At 43.9% G+C, this 20035-nt stretch overlaps 1 protein-coding gene across 1 annotated transcript in view; it reads right to left on the reverse strand.

Moving 5' to 3' along the window:
* The window catches only part of CHCHD3 (coiled-coil-helix-coiled-coil-helix domain containing 3), a 153052-nt gene that overhangs the window by 81085 nt on the left and 51932 nt on the right, over window positions 1–20035 (reverse strand). Inside the window, exon 5 of the mRNA XM_040413401.1 lies at window positions 2398–2481. Within this exon, the coding sequence (XP_040269335.1) occupies window positions 2398–2481 (84 nt within the window). The remainder of the gene's footprint in view (window positions 1–2397; window positions 2482–20035) is intronic.

Consider the following 20035-nt stretch of genomic DNA (forward strand, 5'->3'; position numbering starts at 1 on the left):
AAAGAAATTTAGAGATAGAAGATAACCTCAGAAATTAATAGAACGACATCTAACAAAAACAAAACAGTGTGAATGAGAACAGTTATTGGTGTCAACAAATAAAGAGAAAAGGGTGGAAGTGAAAAGGATACCATTTGTATCCACTAACACAAAAAGGAGTTGAAAGATAACAGGAATATCGAGACAGAATTGGCAAATCCTGTCCCAGTCATTCCCACAGGTGGAGGAATTCCAGTTGCCCCCACTGATGTCATACAAAAGGGCCAGAAATGTAGGTGATGAATTGGTAAGAACAGATATGAGGGTGAAGGAGAGGCAGGAGGGAAAGTAGGGGTGTTACCCATGCTTGGACTGCTGCAATTGCAGCAGCCTAATCAGGGGGGACTCCTTCAGTCACCCAAGAACAGGAAAGAAATATAGAATTAAGGATCATTTCACCTATAATTCACAATATGTTATCTATGTCTTGCAGTGCCCATGTGGCCTACTTTATGTGGGAAAGACCACACAGGCCTGCAAGAATAATCAACATAGATACACAATCTGGAAATTGTTAGCGAAGAGGAGGGAAAAGGAAGATAGGGAGGAGATCCAATTACCAGTACCAGAACATTTTGTGAGATATAGACAATATCTTATAGTTGAGATTAGAATTATAGATGGTATTCGCCATTAAGGAGAGGAGGAGAGAGAGAGAAATAGTTGAAGAAGAAATAACTAAGATAGATATTTGAATTGGATACAATTGAACCAGGGGGCTTGAATAGAGAATTTAAAGTGGGTTCTCTCTTTTAACCCTGTAGAGATGTGTGCATTACATTGAAGTCTAAGTGCCCGGCAATTAGCAGTGTTTGTTTTTAAATTCTTATATTCTTTGTCTTTTATCTACATTACAGGAAACTATGTACAGGCTGTGGGAATAACATCCATGGAGGAAGGATTGTGTTTTCTTTATACTGGACGTTATTTGAAGATATGGACAGAGGGAATCATCAAAGATGAGTAATGTTGAAATAGTGGTGGAGTTGGTACACCGAGATGGGCTAGCTGGGCGAGCACACCGCTTATCTACGATGGGGAGGTTATGTGGACCTTGTGTCATACCCCTAAGCGCACAGTAGATTTAAATAACGGAGGTGGTAAATTGGGGGCATGGCAAGACATTAGATGCCTAATGAGAAAGATGAATGTGAATAGAGTGGAATGAAGGGCGGGCAGTGGAGTCACAAAATCAGAAGGTGACCGAAACCCAAAAAGGGAATATGGAATATAAATCCGCCTCCTTAGAAAAGGAGGTAGGGGTCACTCAGGTGGAATGGTTTTCACTTAATACATGGGCGGATTCCTATGGCCGGTGGAGAATGACTGGCATAGGGCAACCAACCTGAATATGACGTGAATAAAGGATTAGAGAAAATAACGGAGCCCGGAGTGAGTGATATGCTTTCTCAATAAAAGAGCCCCGAAGGTTATCAAATTGTGTTTGATACATCCGCATATATGTGTATGTACACCTGGAGGATTGATGAAATGGTGTCTGTCTGTCCCTGGGTGTATGCATATGTGTAGGGGATGGATATATGTACTGATGTGCCCTTGGGTTGGGATGGGTTGTCTGGGTCTCGGCCCCGCTGGAGAATGAGGGATGCGCAAGCCGGCGACCCATCGAGGAGATCAAACGGCACCGGCAGTATTTTTTCTGCAAATATAAAAAGAAAATATGTATACCTTTAATGAGATAGTATATAGAGAGAGTGGTAATCATCAAATACTTAAAGGATGCCCGTTATTAAGAGAAAATGTTCAGTGATCAGTAATTACAAAGTGCCGCTACGCAGTGAGGTCTATGCTGGTCATGTGGTTAGGTCATGTGGAGCAACATGTGAAGACGCACATGACCGAGAAGGGTGGAACCGGAGAAGGACCGCTCATGATGACGATAATTTTCTGAGGAGTTCCGGAGGCCAGGACTCAACACTGGGGGCACGGCCACAAAACGGAAGAGCTGAAAGGATTCAGTGAGTAGTGCTGTCTTACTCATATTCTTTGAAGTATCCTACGCCAGTGATGTCACCGTACTTTGGTCAGAAGGCCCAGGTGTAGCTCATTCTCATTCAAGTGAATGGGGCTGAGCTGCGATACCAGGCACAGCTGCTATACAATGTGCGGCACTGTCCTTGGTGAGCTGTGACAAGAACGCAACAATCACTGGAATTCTGGTGAGCACAGAGGCCTCTTCGGCTCCCGGGACCTCGCTAATCCGATATTGATTACCTATCCTGAGGATAGGCCATCCATATCAAATTCCTTTAACACTACAGAAAATTCTATCTTAGCAAGATGTTATTATAAGTATATAGCACTTTATAAGTTTATTTCCTTCACATCCACACTTACTCTCTCTTCCAGTCTGGCCAGCTGCTCCTTATAATATTCATCCTGCCTTTTGAGCTCTCTTTCCTTTTCTTCCAGCTTCTTAGCCTAGAATGAAATAAGGATGAGAATGTAAAACAAATCTTGCACACACTTACAAAGATTGTCTCAAGAAAAATAATTGACATTTTTCAAACCAGCACCTGGATCTGAATATTTTTGTAATTACATGTAAATAAAAATTCAGTACAACACAATAAAACTATGTGTATAGCACCACCTGCTGTTTTTTCTTTTCCTCATTTCTCTGTCCTCCTTGCTGAAGTGGTCGCACATGCTCAGTTCCATTCTTCAACTGTCACAAGTCATATATTCTGTTAGAAGCTGTGACTACTACAGACAGAGAAGGACATGCCCCATCAGCTGCCAGTAGGGTGGCCACTGGCTTCATCCCAAAAAGCCAGATCTCACCGACCACACCCCCAAATGGATAAGTCATGCCCCTCATGAGGGGGAAGGTAAGCTGGGGGCAGCCGGGGGTGCTTCTCTCCTCCTCAGTCAGCCACAGGGAGCCATGTCTGCGGGCTCTAGTGAATGACTGGGGATGAGAGAAGCCTCAGTCAGTTGCTGCAGCTCACGCTCAGACAGCGCAGTGCTGCTGTCTGAGCGTGAGCTACTGAAAGGGTGGACAGTCCGTCCAGACCCTGCGCCGGACAGAGGACAGGGAGCCAGAAAACCAGACTAAAACCGGATGTCTGGCCACCCTAGCTGTCAGCCTGAATTAAATGTAGCAAAGCGATTGGGGCAATAAAGGGACAGATCTCTGGGTCCAGGTGAGGTACAGGGCTGCCTCTAGCTTTGTTGGAAAGAGCCTGACATGTATTAAGAGGAGGTCTGATTTTTATTTTTAACCTTAATCATGTGATAACACCTTAAAAAAAAAAAATAGTAAGATCAAATATCTACCAAATGAAGAGAAAATGAGGAAACCCCCCCTACAAAAAAAAAAAAAAACTGTAAAAGTGCTGAGGCTTCATTCACATCATTATTGTGTACGCTGGTAACAGACTACTGAGCCGCACTGTATCCAGATACCAGCAAATCCCCAGCCTCTATACACAGTACACTATATCCGGCATGCAGCAGTATTTCCCAGGCAGAAAGCCTACTACCATGAACCTAGCCTAGCTGGCACATTACCATTACAAACAAGACACAATTTGGTCTCACAAAACAAAAAACAAAAACAAAACAAGAAAAAAAAAAAAAGACAAATGAATATCTACTTACTTGACCATTTAGTTCCTTAAGCACATGCATGGAAAACAAGAAAATACAGGCAACATGAACAGAAAGATTTTATATGTACTTTGCATTCTCTTTTGTGAAATATAAACCCAATTGTGACATTGGGTAAGACATTACAGAACCATTTTTGTAAGGAAATGGAAATGCAATTAGATACCAGTTTGATCTTTTGAGAAAATCATTTTATATCACAGAATGTCAATCAAAAATACATAACTTATTAGATATACATAGAAAAGCCCCTCTAGGCCAATAATAAACACAATGGGGCGTGCACAAAGATGTATAGTACACTGTGACACCCCTAGCGTCACCCTAACCTTACCCTAATCAATAAATAATAATTAATAAAAACTGTACACAAGGCACTTAATATACTTTTGTTAAAAATTCATAAGCCCACTTATCACATCCCTGTGGCCTCTTTCAAGTGGGTCCCTAAGCTAAATTGGAGCAGCACGACAAGGCGACCAGTCAAAAAAGGTCACCTTGATGTAGTGAGTGGGCTTATGCATTTTGATCAAAAAGTATACAAAGTGCCTTGTGTACAGATGATTATTCATGCTGACAGGCAAAAGAGCAACGCATAGCATGTGGCTGTGAGATCCATGCTTTTTCTCTGATTCCTCCCTTTTGACACGTGTTTTTATTTAGCAGAAGACTGCATAAGTGTCACGGTGCGGTTCACTGTGACGTGTGTTGCAGTGTACGCTGACTGCACGTCCCCTTGAGTACTGGCTGCAGGTTTCTGTATAGGCTGGTTGCTAGGGGCTGCGTGCTGGCTGCGGTGTCTAGTGTGTACTCTGCCTGTGTATGTGTGTACCCCTTTGACTGTATCTGCATTTCTGTTCCTGTATTCTGGTTTAGTGTTCCTGGTTGCCATAGGCAATGCTCCGTACTGCAGGGTTCTGTTTCTCCCTGACCTGGAAGGGTTAATCTCCCTGTGTTTTTCCAGGGGTGTGTCCTCCCAGGTGCCCTCATTAGGCAACCTTATATTCCTGTGAGCTGGCCGCTGGGGGGTCAGTGTTTGTGCTTTTGTCTGTAGGTCAGTTCTCTGCTTGGTTCTGTCTGTACTCCGTCTATGTGTTGCCCCCTTGCTGCTGATCCTATAGGTCATTCTGTCCGCACTTCAGTAAATTTTTGCATTTATGTCGTTTGTCATGTTTTCGGTTACCTGTTCAGTATGTGTAAGCCTAGCAGTGCTTAACTGCATCCGATTCTGTTCTGTTCCGTATCCTGTCTGGCAGTTGTTTCTGCTTCTGATGTTTTGTTCATGTCAGTACGACAGTTCCTCCGGAAGGTTCCTAGTTTCCCCGCAGGGGGAATTCCTGTGTTTGTGTATGCCCTTTCACCTTCCGTGTGCAGCTCTGCCTGGGGCCGCTTGCTCCCGTTGCTTGCAGCGCAGGTAACTGCTTCCGTCTCTGCTCTACCTGTTTCTGGTATGTCTCTGGCTCTGCCTGTCTGTCTGTCTGTGGAGTCTAGTACTATTGGTACCTTCGTAGGTATCTCCGTGCCCGCCTGTTCCGGCTGCCAATGACTTGGTTTACTCTCTGGAGTAGCCCCTGGCAACTACCATGGCTCAAGTCTATCCTCACCACCAGAGGCGCTAGTGAAGACCTGGTGTTGCTTAGTTACGCCCCTCCAGAGTATTGCCAGTGGCACAGTGGGTTCACACTGGCTGATCCTTGCAGTACATTTTGGTTTCCTGGTTCTGTCATTTGCTTTTATTACTTGTGTATTAAAGTCCTGATTGACCTTGGTCTGTTTAGTCTGTGCCTGTTTTCCAGATGTCCCGGAGACTTACCCAAGATCCCCGGCACATGACAATAAGAATTAATACATACTTGGTCTCAGTTTACTTTCTGAGACAACATGGTAAGATAAGCTTTTTTTTAGATCTGTTCACATGGTGCAGTGCAGCATGGCGGCTGTTGCTGCTGTGAGGCTGTGCCTGTGGGTTGGTGTGGCTCAATGCCAAAGGGGGCTTAGCCTGACAGCTGGGGTGTTGTTTGGCTGCCGGGTCGCGCCGCCTGTGAATGCAGTTCTGTATTGGCAGCGGCTGCCATACATTTTGGTCAAAAAGTATACAACGTGCCTGATGCACAGTTAATTCTGCTGAGAAGCAAAAGATCACTGCATAGTATGTGGATGTGCTATCCAAGGTTTTTTTTTTTTTGGTTTATAATCTCTTAAAAACTGACCAGCATTACTGAATAAAGGACAGCAAACAGCACTTACATTGTGCTATAGCCATGCTTTTATTTCTATACAGCCCTAGTAACAGTAATACATGTATTATTCTTCATGATTTCTTGTTCTTGTTGTTTCTTATTAAAAGCCACTTGCAAAGAAAGAAAAAGGTCACGCAACATGAAAAACATACGGACCCTCTGACTGGTACATACAAAAGAGAAGGTCAAGACCATGAAAGGTCAAAAGACGAGCAGCTGTTACATTTGTGACCTTCAACATTGGGACTCAAAAGACACTAATAAAAAGGATACCCATAGGATACACAGTAAATATTAATACTGTAAGCCAATATTAACAGAAAATTAAAAAATAGTTTCTCATCATAAGCGTATTTTAAGGCAGAAAAACATAGAACACGTGAAAGATAAACAGGATTATCAAACACAAAAAGAATAACAATAAAGAATACACTCCCCTGGCAGGAGACTGCACGTTCCTTGAACAGTTGGAAGCAATAGGCTTCAAGCTCTACATATATAAAATTCAATTTAAATTCACAGTTGGACAAACAGGAGGTAAAAGAAAAGAAACATTTGGCCACAATACATACTGCAGGATTATTTTGCCTTCGGTATAAAAGGTTCAACAAGAGTGGTCCAATAGGCGACAGGTAAGGCTACTTTCACACTAGCGTTTTGGCTTTCCGTTTGTGAGATCCGTTCAGGGCTCCCACAAGCGGTCCAAAACGGATCAGTTTTGCCCTAATGCATTCTGAATGGAAAAGGATCCGCTCAGAATGCATCGGCTTGCTTCCGATCAGTCTCCATTCCACTCTGGAGGCGGACACCAAAACCCTGCCTGCAGCGTTTTGGTGTCCGCCCGACGAAGCTGAGCCAAACGGATCAGTCCTGGCACACAATGTAAGTCAATGGGGATGGATCAGCTTTCTCTGACACAATAGAAACGAATCCATCCCCCATTGACTTTCAATGGTGTTCATGCCGGATCCGTCATGGCTATAAAAGACATAATACAACAGGATCCGTTCATGACGGATGCATGCGGTTGTATTATTGTAACGGAAGTGTTTTTGCAGATCCATGACGGATCCGCAAAAAACGCAAGTGTGAAAGTAGCCTAAAATTCTTTATTTTATTTTGCACAATTTCCAATTTTTGTAGAACAGCAGCAAACAGTGGCATAATATCCACAAAGACTATTTTCAAATACTATCAATAAATTTGCACTTGTTTTTATTGTGTTCTTTAAAAATACTAGAATAACCACACACTTATTTTTGGTCACCTGCATTTTCTGTGGCATCTTTTTGGTACTTTTGGGGAGGGAAAGAGAGAGTCTTAAAGGCGAAAAATACTGTACATACACAACAGGCTGGAGATGACTCTATGGATATGGAGATGGAATCTATGATACAACAATATCAGTACAATTGAAACCTGCGGCAGAGCAGGAAGCCACAAGTATCATGCCCCTCACCATCTTGTAGACCACAGGCAACTTTAGGTCTTCAGCCTACAGAACTTGAATACCATGCACCAGTGCAAAGAGGTATTTGCATTACATGCCTGTGCCAGGACCCCTAACTATGCAGGCAAGAGGATGCCTTCATGCCCTGATCGAGAGAACATAGCTTTATTTTTTAACTTGGGGAAAAAGGTGGCAATTATACCAGTTTGCGGCACTTTGGTGGCACATAAGGTGTTATTTCTTTTTTAAGAGAGCACTCGTGGCATTATTACTATTTAAAGAGGTACTCATGGGGTATTCTTTCTTAAGAGGAAATTTAGGAGGACATTACTTTTTAAAGGCCACATTACTTTTTAGTGGGCATTCTGAGGACCTTATTACATTCAAAAGGTTACTTTGTACAGGGCATACTTAGGGCAGTATCGCGTTCTCAGCAAGTATTTATCAGCAAGATGGGAATATTCAGTAGGTTGAAAAAAGATACAGAGGGTGCTAGAACAGCATGTCCCCCAATACTGGCCAAGAAACTCCTCAGGATGGGGGAGGCTGAACTGGAGTGTGAGGAGAATGATGTGCGCTGCAAAAGAGCATCTGCGGGATACCCGGCACAGAAATGAGAGGAGTACAGAGCACTGAGGTAGTGAGGAACTGTCACACAGGCCTTGGCACCGACTGGGTGGAATCATACTGTGATGCAGATACTTGCAAGGAGGTTCTGCAGCAGCTGCTTCCATTTCTTAGAGGTGTCACATCTGAGCCAGGAAAGGGCAGTATAAACGCTGGCTGTGGCACCTGGCACTAAATAATGCCCAGCTATGGGCTGAATCACCATCATACTGCATAGTGCAAACCTGTTCATGCTGTGCTCTCCTCCACAGACAGGGGCAGATTGGCAAATTACCGTTCTGTTCCCTGTGGCCTGATTGTTCTCGTTTACATCATATCCACTCTTTAACACAACAAGGTGACCCTGCTATGCTCTTAGAGTCCTATTTCATCTTTAAGGGGTATCCTCAAACTAGGGCAAAGATTCAATCGATGTAATCGATGCAAAAAAATCCTCGAGCAGGGATTCGTTTACTCTCACTCACCGCTCCGTGGCCTCCCGTCCGCACCGCGCTGCCAGGGCCTTACGTGCACATAGTCAGCGCGCTGGCTGGCGCTGTGTGTGACGTCAGGTCCTGCAAAGTGCATGCCAGGTAGTGGGAAGAAGATGCGGTCCGTCTCCTGCGGACTCCATGTCAGCGCACTGCCAGGAAAGGTAAGTATAAGTTAGCAGGGGACCGAATCTGCCGGGGGGAAGGGGGTTGGGGGCACCTGTGATTTGAAGGGGCTGATGGTGCTGGGGGACATGGATGGAAATGGCATGTTGGAGCTGATGGCGCTGGGGGACATGGATGGAAATGGCATAAAAGGGCTGATGGCGCTGGGGGACATGGCATGGAGGGGTTGATCTGATGGCACTGGGGGAGGGGGACAGATGGCAATGGAGGCACTGGAGGGGCATGGTAATGGATGGCATGGAGGCACTGGGGGGGGGGGGGACATGGCAATAGATGGCATGGAGGGGCAGATGGCACTGGGGGAGTGTGGGACATGGCATGGATGCGCTGTTCTAATGGCACTGAGGGAGTGGGGGACATGGCATGGAGGGGCTGATCTGATGGCAGTGGGGGACATCACATGGCAATGGATGGCATGGATGCACTGGGGGAATGGGGGACATGGAAATGGATGGCACGGAGGCACTGGGGGAACGGAGCTGATGGCACTGGGGGGAATGGAGCTGATGGCACGGGGGGGGGGGAACAGATGCACTTGGGCTGATCACACAGGGGGGAACGAAGGGTGTTGGGGACTGATGGCAGGGGTTCTGATGAGTTTTTATAAAGGAAAACAGTCTAATTAATGTATTTTTTTCTTATTAGAGTACTCTATTATTTTAGCAATCGAGTATTCTACCGATAATTTTTACAATTAATCGTTTGCTGCAGCCCTACCCCAAACACATCATTTTGACAGGGTATGGGGATACCCCTGTATACTTAAAATGTTTAGTCTGTACTTTTAATATGTTACGAGGGGGGTTTGAACTCACTACCTAGTGTTTGGGAGACAGAAGCCTTACCATTGTGCTCCACAGCACAGTACTGTTTACAGAACAAACTTCTCTAAATAAAAACCATCAGTATTCATGAACAATTCACTGGTATCTACAGATACAGGAATAGCTTAATTCAGTACTCACAAAAATGCAAGTAAGCAAAATAAATTACAATAAGCACATTTTAGCTCTCTCTCTCTCTAACAAAATTAAAGGGGTTTTCCCATTATATACAATGGGGGCTGTCTGATAGGTGCGGGACCCCTACCTACAACGAGAACGGAGCAGGGAAATGAATGGAGGCTGCACTGCACATGCGCAACCGCCCTTCATTCATTTCAATGAGGCCGCCAAAAAAATAATTCCGTCTGCCCCATAGAAATGAATGGGAGCGGGGGTGCGCGTGTGCGGTGCACTCCCATTCACTTGTATGGAAGCAGCGCTTGGCGGTGGACGGACCCTGGGAAACCCGGGGTCCTCCAGCCACAGCTATACCCGCTCCATTCTCCTTGTAGGTGCGGGTCCCAGAGGTGGGACCCGCACCCATCAGACAATGGGGGCATATCCTAGCGATATGCCCCCATTGTATGTGATGGCAATACCCCTTTAGATATTTATGTGATAGACCAACACAAAGTAGCAAGTATGTGTGAAGTGAAAAGGTGGTAATACATGGTTTTCAAAATGTTTAATGAATAAAAATCTGAAAAGTATAGCGTGTATTCAGCCCCCTGTACTCTGATGACCCTAAATAAAATCCAGTGTGACCAACTGCCTTCAGAAGTCACCTAATTAGTAAATAGAGTCCACCAGTGTGTATTTTATTCTCAGTATAACTACAGTTGTTCTATGAAGGCCTCAGAGGTTTGTTAGAAAACATTACTGATGAAACGAGATCATGAAAACCAAGGAACACACCAGGCAGGTCATGGATAAAGTTATGAAGAAGTGTAAAGCAAGGTTAGTTTATAAAAATAAAAAATAAATATCCCAAGCACTGAACATCTCATGGAGCACTGCTAAATCCATTATCATCCGATAATGAAGGGAGTATGGCACAACTGCAAACCTACCAAGACATGGCAGTTCACCTAAACTGACAACCTAGGCAAGGAGAGCACCAATTAGAGAATCAGCCAAGAGGCAAATGGTCACTCTGAAGGAGCTACAGAGATCCACAGCTCAGGTGGGAGACTCTGTCCAAATGACAACTATTAGGCCTATTGCACACGACCGTATGGCTTTTTCAGTGTTTTGCGATCCGTTTTTCACGGATCCGTTGTTCCGTTTTTTGTTTCCATTGTGTTTCCGTTTCTGTTCCGTTTTTCCGTTCCGTTTTTCCGTATGGCATATACAGTATACAGTAATTACATAGATAAAATTGGGCTGGGCATAACATTTTCAATAGATGGTTCAGCAAAAAACGGAACGGAAACGGAAGACATACGGATGCATTTCCGTATGCGTTCCGTTTTTTTGCGGACCCATTGACTTGAATGGAGCCACGGACTGTGATTTGCGGGCAATAATAGGACATGTTCTATGTTAAAACGGAACGGAAAAACGGAAACGGAATGCATACGGAGTACATTCCGTTTTTTTTGCGGACCCATTGAAATGAATGGTTCCGTATACGGAACGCAAAAAACGGCCAGTAAACGGGGGAAAAAAACGTCCGTGTGCAATAGGCCTTAGTCATGTACTCCACTAATCTGGCCTTTATGGAAGAGTGGCAAGAAGAGAGCTATTTTTTAAAGCAAGCCATAAGAAGTCATATTTGCAGTTTGCTACAGGCAACGTAAGGGACACAACAAACGTGGAAGAAGGTGCTGTAGTCAGAGGAAACCAAAGTTGAACTGTTTGGCCTAAATGTAAAACGCTATGTGTGGAGGGAAAACTACCACTGCGCAATGCCCTGAACACACTACCCCACAGTGAAACATGGTGGTGGCAGCATCATGCTGTGGGGATGCTGTTCTTCAGCAGGGACAGGGAACGGGATGGCATGACTGGGAACTAATAAGCCTGCTGCCAGTGAAGCTGCACCACAGAGAGGACTAGGACAGGATGAACCGCTCTGCTAAACAGTAGGAAGAGCAGCACTGCAGACAGCAGCAAGTAATCTCCTGCTCTCGGCCCTCCTCCACTGTGTCACTGTCTACAGCTGACCTGTCAACCGATCACAGGTCAGCAGCTGATACAACCAGCATTATGAAGTGTGGCAGAAAGCAGGAACTATTAACCTGCACTGCCGCCCATGGAGTGTGGAGGCATCAGCCAGTGTTTGTTAACTGCAGCGCCAAGGCTGCCCACTCAAAGACACTGTAAACTGCCTTATTCTACATAATTATATGTAAACATATACAGCCTTATTCTACATAATTAAAAAACTAATCTTTATTTCATGATAGAATAATCTTTGGATGGTAATATGTTTTCCTCAAAAAGCATTTTATATATAAAAAAAAAAAAAAAAATCAGATTTAAATAAAATAACCAGATTTTTTTTATATAAAAAAAAAAAAATCATTGATTTTTATCCACCTTGGGGTCCCTGGTGGGTTACAATGCCAATCTGCCCCTGGTAATTACCTATACGGTCTTCAGAGCACCTGTGTAACACTCACATCCACCACTATATGGTCATTGTATGGGGGGGGGGGGGGGGGGGTGGTGTTATTGATAATACTAGTCTCTTTATAGTATGTGTTCTTCAGCAATAGTATTTTAATATTGCTCAGTCACTATTTAGTACTGGTGGTGGTCATGTTGTGGCATTACCTGGACTGGAGCCCCATTCAGGCCCCCCTTTTTGAACCCCTCGCTACACACTTCTGGAAGGATGCAATCATTCTGAACACTGTAAGGCGGGCCCCTAGAATTGGTAGAAGGGCTGCGGTGGCAAGTCTGTTGAATAGGACATGTCTATTTAAAAATACAAGGGTTTATCTTTGGTAAAATCCTGCAAAATTATAATGTTTCTGAAATGAAAAAGCCTCTTTTTTGGTTTTAAAAAAGGGTCCTTTTAAGAACTTGGGTGCACCACCGCAAAGGCTCCCATCTTAACATGAAATACGACTATTTTATAAGACTACGCATTTTGCCGTCTACATGTACATAGTCAATGAAAAATGTTAATTAAGGAGGTTTATAAGCTTGTCTACCAAGCAGTTGAATGTTAAAGGGAGTCTGTCGCCACATTTTGACATTATAGACCGCTTACATAGCGCTGTAGCATAACTGTAGATGATTCAAATGGTACCTTTGTTGTGTTCTTGTCAAGTTCACCCGAGGCAAAAACAGACTTTTATTCGTATGTAAATGAGGGCTCGCAAGTGCCCAGGGGCGGCGTTCACTTCGTTAGAGCCCAGGCTGCTCTGCCTCTTTTGCTCATATCCCCGCCCCAGCCTCTGCCCGCCCTCCTCTTCCCTTGCATCCTCCTCTCTCTCCCAGCGAGATCCCGCGCCTGCGCTCTCCCTCACTGGGCTGGGGCATGCGCACTGCGATGCCCATTGTGGGCACGGCATCACTGTAGCTACTGCGCCTCTGGTCCGCCTCCTTGCCGCTGGTTTTGTGGCGTTGGTCACAAAACCAGCGGCAAGGAGGCGGACCAGAGGCGCAGTAGCTACAGTGATGCCGTGCCCACAATGGGCATCGCAGCGCGCATGCCTCCGGCCCAGCAAGGGAGAGCGCAGGCGCGGGATCTCGCTAGGAGAGCAAGGAGGACGCAAGGAAAGAGAAGGGCGAGGATATGAGCAAAAGAGGCAGAGCAGCCTGGGCTCCAACGAAGTGAACGCCGCCGCTGGGCACTTGCGAGCCCTCATTTACATACAAATAAAAGCCCGTTTTTGCCTCGGGTGAACTTCACAATAACACAACAAAGGTACCATTTGAATCATCTACAGTTATGCTACAGCGCTATGTAAGCGGTCTATAATGTCAAAATGTGGCGACAGACTCCCTTTAAAGCAACTGACAAATCCAACAGTAACATCACCGAAGTCAGTGGTATAATGTTGTTTGTATTAATAACGCTATGAAAATTCCCAATGTCTCCACTCATATTAGCGCATGTACATTATTTTTGTATAACCTTTATGTAATATGTTTGACCGTTATGGTCTTTAGAAACCATAAAAGCATCATAATAAAAAGCAACATAATAAAAAGCAGGTCTGCACGAAGACATTACACAGCAGATGTTAACATTCAGCTGGAGATCTGTGAATAAAGCCCTCTAGTGACACTACTGCAGAGTGCAAAGAGCAGGTCCCCCGTAAGTTATCTGCGGCAATCTGATTTGCCATGTGCAGAGCCTTACATAAATCAGATTATAGCTTTTGATGTGGGAGGCCCATCTATCAAGATGGCACTCATATAGACACCGAGAGGAATTTGTCTGCTGTTACATTTATCACATAAAGAGGTGATAAAGCGATTCCCAACTTCAGAAACGGCAGCACAGTTTTACTGAAGAAAAGCTCAGGATTACGGTACCTAGTACATACCAGGGCAGAAAAAACAACAACGGGAGACACTAAAAAATAATTTCTAAATACCGTATTTTTCACCCCATAAGATGCACTCTGCATCTTATGGGGCGAATGCTGCCATTTTATATCGCAGACTGCGATGTATCAGCTGGAGGGGGAGGGAGGAGGGGCCGGTGTCATGCAAATGCGGCTGGGCCGGTGCGGTCACTGTACTTCGGCCCCGCCGCTCACTCACTGCTTTATTGCCTAAACCTTTTATAATAATAACTTTAATTGAAGTTCCGATCCCCAGCCCCATCTGTACTACTTACTAAATGTCCTGTAGCAGGCAGAGCAAGGCGGCCGGCCGGCCGTAACTTACTGACGCCACGTGCCTGCGCCGCCTACATCATTCATAAAGTAGGCGGCGCAGGCACGTGACGTCAGTGAGTTACGGCCTGCCACCCGCCCTGCTCTGCCTGCTACAGGACATTTAGTAAGTAGTACAGATGGGCCTGGGGATCGGAACTTCAATTAAAGTTATTATAAAAGGTTTAGGCAATAAAGCAGTGAGTGAGCGGCGGGGCCGGAGTACAGTGACCGCACCGGCCCCGCCGCATTTGCATGCCACCGGCATATATAGCAGTGCCATCCACAGATCACCCCCACCCCCCATAACAGTGCCCCCCCTCAGATCCCCCATAGTAGTGTCATTCACAGACCACCATTCGTTCAAAACCCACCAAAAGCACACCTTTTGGTTAAAAAAAATTTTTTTCTTATTTTCCTCCTCAAAAACCTAGGTGCGTCTTATGGGCCGGTGCGTCTTATAGGGCGAAAAATACGGCATACTGTGAGCTGAAAGGATACTAAGGATAGGTCATCAGCACCCTGTCCATCAGCTGTTTAAGGCTACACGCATCCTATCCGCCAAAAAAAAAAAAACGGAAAGGACACGGAAACAAACAACGTTCATGTGCATGTAGCCCAAAGGTGTGGTTCAAAGTCCTATTTTCTTCATAGATAAATGTACTGGTAATTATTAAAACCTGAATACGTCTAACTTTTAATAAATATGGGTAAAAACAACAACAACAAAGAAGGGACCCAAAAGTAAAATAAGGATAAATAAAAAGTAAACAACTAAAGTGGTAGTAAAAAGTTAAAAACAGGGGACTGAGGGATGAGGGGATACTGTTCCCAGTTGCAAGCGGTAAGGGTGGAGATCAAATGACCAGGTTCCCATAATGAAAAGATTCAAAATGTATGGATACAACTGAGTTTACACTGCTAGAATACGGGGGGAGGGGGGGAGCATTAGTAATATATGTAAAATTATAAAAAATAAAATTAAAGTGCTTCTTTAATGTCAGAAACAGACAGTAACAAGTGAAAGGGGGGAAAAAAAAAAAAAGTCTCATGACGATACGCTCAGTTGTTGGAAAAATCCATGTTAAATGCACAAGTCATTACAGAAGGAGACAGTTTGCCTCTCCATCGAGATTTTAAGGTCAAAGGCTAAGTCCCTTCTGACCATTGCTCTGATCTTACACAAATGGTAGGGGCATCAAGTCAAACACTCTAAATGGCGATCTATCATAACTACATCAGCATACAATATACAGAAGGCAATTGCATCAAGCCATCTTCTGGAGACAAGTACAAAAATGCTGTATCACATTGCATACAAATTAACAAGCAGCATCCACTTTAAGGGGGTATTCCGGTACGTACAAGGCTATTGGCTACTCTGCTATCTCTGGAACTCCCATAGAAATTAATGAAATGGTCAGCTGCTCCAGTCATTTTAGGGGAGCAGCAAGGGTCCTGCAAGGGGTATAGGGTACCCATTCTCGTGAACGGTGGGGGTCCAAGCGGTAGGACCCCCACTGATCTGTTATCCTCTATCCTGTGGAAAGGGGATAACTTGTGCATACTGGAATATCCCTTTTAGAATGAGCATTTCTGACGACTAAAAACTCACTGATACATAATTTTATTGTAAAAAAAACAAAAACAAAAAACAAACACTCATACAGGTAATTAAAGTGAGAGTAGAAAGATGCCTCTGTCCCAAACTTACTGTAGTACCAGAAAATATTTGAATTGTGGCTATATCATTTAGTTAAATTTTATTTCTATAAAAAAAAAAAAAAGTTGTGCATTAATGGGTTTATAGGTCTTGATATTTTTATTATACAGAATATGCTGTAGAATACTGTATGTATACAGCTCACTTGCACTCTCTCACCAAAACCTTTAGCCCACCCCTCTTCCTGGACTGACATTTTCAAGTTTTAGAGTAGCTTGTGCCATTTTAGTGTTGCGTTTATATTTTTGTTCAGTGTATAATCGGGGGAGCAAATCCTGCACATGTGATCCGTTGCTAACAGCAATCCCCAGCAAAAAAGCATACAATGGAGGATGTCGGCAGCGGACCAGATGTACCACAGAAACATCCTACACGGGTGAGCCAAATGTGTGGATGTAATTGGCTATATAAAGCAAACATTTATAAAAAAAAAAAATGGTGCAATACAATGGAAAATGCAATTGACAATATATGGCTAGATCCTCGAACTGATATTAAATTGAGACTTTTGCCAATATATTCTTATATCAAGAACATACCGGAGCCCGCGCACCCAGTGCAGCCTGCGACACACGAGTCAGTGATAGGTGGGACTCACAGCCTCCTCCCATTGTATGTGTGATTTCACACTGGAGGTAACTGGTAGTTGTTGGCTGTGTGTCGGACTCTATGCCCCTATCTGTAATTGCTCATATGGCATAGATAGGTTAGTGTTAGGTCCTGTGCAACATTGAGAGACCTTGACGGGGTGCGCGGGCTCCGGTATGTTCTTAATATAAGAATATATTGGTGAAAGTCTCATTTTAATATCAGTTTAGCCATATATTGTCAATTGCATTTTCTATTGTAGTGCACCATTTTTATTTTTATTGTAAATGTTTGCACAGAAGCCCTGAGCCAAATTAATAGCAAATTGTTAATCTAGATTTATTTGGTCTTGTTTTTCACATATAGGGCTTCCATACTATGCAATAAAATAAGTGATTATATATACCTCAATATTGTGGGTCAGTCTTTTTAAAATAAATTGCCACAAAACTGCAAAGAACACACATTATTTGTCTACAGACTTGCATCTAATTAAGGTTACTTTCACATCAGCGTTATGCTGTCCGATTTTGAGATTGGCACAGGGTCTCAAAACAGCAGCACAATGCTTCAGTTTTGTCCCCTTTCATTGTCAATGGGGACAAAACTGAACAAACCAAAACATAATGCATTCAGTTCCGATTTGTTGCGTTCCCATGCCGGACTAAAAAAAAAAAATATATATATATATATATATATATATATAGAATAATAATATTTCTGTGTGTGGCATGGTTAACTGAAGAAGCCGGTTCCAGCACCCAAAACCATTTAAATCAATGGTGCTGGATCCCTTTTTTTCATGTCCGACGCCAATTGACTTGCAATGGTTTTAGTGCCTGATCCAGTATCTTCATTTTCGATATAATACAACCTGATCAATTCTGAACACATGCAGCCGGATGTATTACTATAACAGCTTTTTGCTGTGGTTTTGAAATCCCCTGTCGGATCTAAAAAAAAAAAAAGAAAAATGGACAGCAAAAATGCAAATGTGAAAGTAGCCTAATGAAACAAAAAACTAAATACATGAGACATTCCCTTTAAAGGGTTTCTATCACTTCGTATGCCATAATTAGCTCTCAGACACTAGCGATCCGCTAGTGTCTGCTCTGGCCAACCATCCTAATATAAGAGCTTTTTGGGCAGCCGTTTTGCTAAAAAAAGAACTTTTATAAATATGCTAATGAGCCTCTAGGTGCTATGTGGGCGTCATTAGCACCTAGAGGCTCCGTCTACCTTCATACACAGCCACCGCCCAGCGCGTCCCTCCAGCCCGCCCATGTCCTCCTCCGTGTGACGCAGCGGTCGAGTTCTCGCGCATGCGCCGTGCGCGGCTGTATTCGGCGCATGCGCAGAGAATGTGACCGCTTCCCTGCTCAGACATCTCCACTGCGCCTGTTCCTTGGAGCACTATGACGTCATCGGCGCAGGCGCAGTGGAGATGTCTGAGCAGGGAAGCGGTCACATTCTCTGCGCATGCGCCGAATACAGCCGCGCACGGCGCATGCGCGAGAATTCGTCCGTTGCGTCACACGGAGGATCGCATTCATCAGGAGATGGGCGGGCTGGAGGGACGCGGTGGGCGGTGGCTGTGTATGAAGGTAGACGGAGCCTCTAGGTGCTAATGACGCCCACATAGCACCTAGAGGCTCATTAGCATATTTATGAAAGTTATTTTTTTAGCAAAACGGCTGCCCAAAAAGCTCTTATATTAGGATGGTTGGCCAGAGCAGACACTAGCGGATCGCTAGTGTCTGAGAGCTAATTATGGCATACGAAGTGATAGAAACCCTTTAAACAGGGTGTCCATGATTTTGATGGCTTATCCTCAGGATTGCCTATCAATATTGTGGGGGGGTCTGACAACCCATACTACTGTTGTTCAAATGTAGATCCAGCGCTGAAAGTGAACAGCGACTTCCATTGTTTATAGCAGGCAGAGCAGGTAATTACCCTGTTGCTCCCATTCACATCAATGGTAGTAACACCCCAATTACCAGTTACATCCACTACACAATGGAAGGAGCTGTGCAGTTTAACCACCAAAACTACAACTAAACAGCTGATCTGCAGGGTTCGGTGTGTCGGACCCCTGCCAATGTGATACTGATGGCCTATCCTGAGGATAACCCCTTTTAAAAGGTCACATCCAATCACAAACAAGTTCAGGTGCCAGTGTCACCTAGACAGAGATCATTAAGCGGCTCAACACAACAATTCATAGACTGCTCATTTATTTATTCTATTTCCCTACTCAACTATTTTTCAACACTACCGCAGCCGCATCGCATTTCATAACTCATTTCACAGTGTGCGTGTAATGCATTAACAGCCACACAAATGTTAGAAGTTATCAGCCTGTATAATAAATGTGGTGACAGCTGAAACATTGTGATTGAGGCCTGCAGCAAACCTGATGGTTATTTTCCTTCTGGCAATTAGATGCTTTGGTTAATGCAATCCAACATTTACATTCAGCAATCTAGCTAATATATAAAGTCATTCCAGTAATTAATGTAACATTGCTACTGATTAAGCTTTAATATGGCGGATGGCTGTGATACACTGTCCCACACAATGAAAAAGAATGATCTTTAATTTGTCAAAGGACAAGTCTTACATGGGGCGTACTGCACTGCAGTTAGAATTTAATGCCCTATTAATTTTCTGCAGTTACAGGGAAAGAAAAAAAACACATTTTAATATACCACCAGAACAGTTACTCAAGCATTCCCTCTAATGTCGGTTCTACCAGCTGTCCATTTTACCCATACCAGCTGACAACCCTGCTGATGACAGTACGGGAGTAAGGATCACAGCAGCATCACCAGAAATGGAGGAGAACGCTACAGTCCATAGTGTCGAGATAAAATACAGTGGCATGCAAAAGTTTAGGCTCCCCTGATCAAAATCCCTGTTACTGTGAATAGTTAAGCAAGTTGAAGATGAAATGATCTCCAAAGGGTGTAAAGATGAACATACACTTTTCAACATTTTAATAATAACAGTGTATTAGTTTTTGTACAATTTTAGAATAAAAAAAAGTAAAAGAGTAGTGCATGCATGAGTATGGGAACCCAAGGAGATTTAAGCACTCTGATAACTTTGACCGAGGTCTCAAACCTTAAATAGTCTGTTAGGGTTAGGGCTTGATCACAATTGTTAGTCAAGACCAGGTGATGCAAATTTCAAAGCTTTACAAATACCCAGACTCCTTTAGTCTTGTTCCAAAAAATAGTGACCATGGGTTCTTCTAAGAAACACTTTGAAAATGAAAATGGTTGAGGCCCACAAAGCAGGAGAAGGCTATACGAAGGTAGCAAAGCTTGTTCAGATTGCCATTTCCTCAGTTCCAAATATAATTAAGAAATAGCAGTTAAGAGGAACGTAGAGGGCAAAAGATGGTCTGGAAGA

This window comes from Bufo bufo, chromosome 1, assembly GCF_905171765.1.
Source record: "Bufo bufo chromosome 1, aBufBuf1.1, whole genome shotgun sequence".
In the NCBI taxonomy this organism is placed as follows: Eukaryota; Metazoa; Chordata; class Amphibia; order Anura; family Bufonidae; genus Bufo; species Bufo bufo.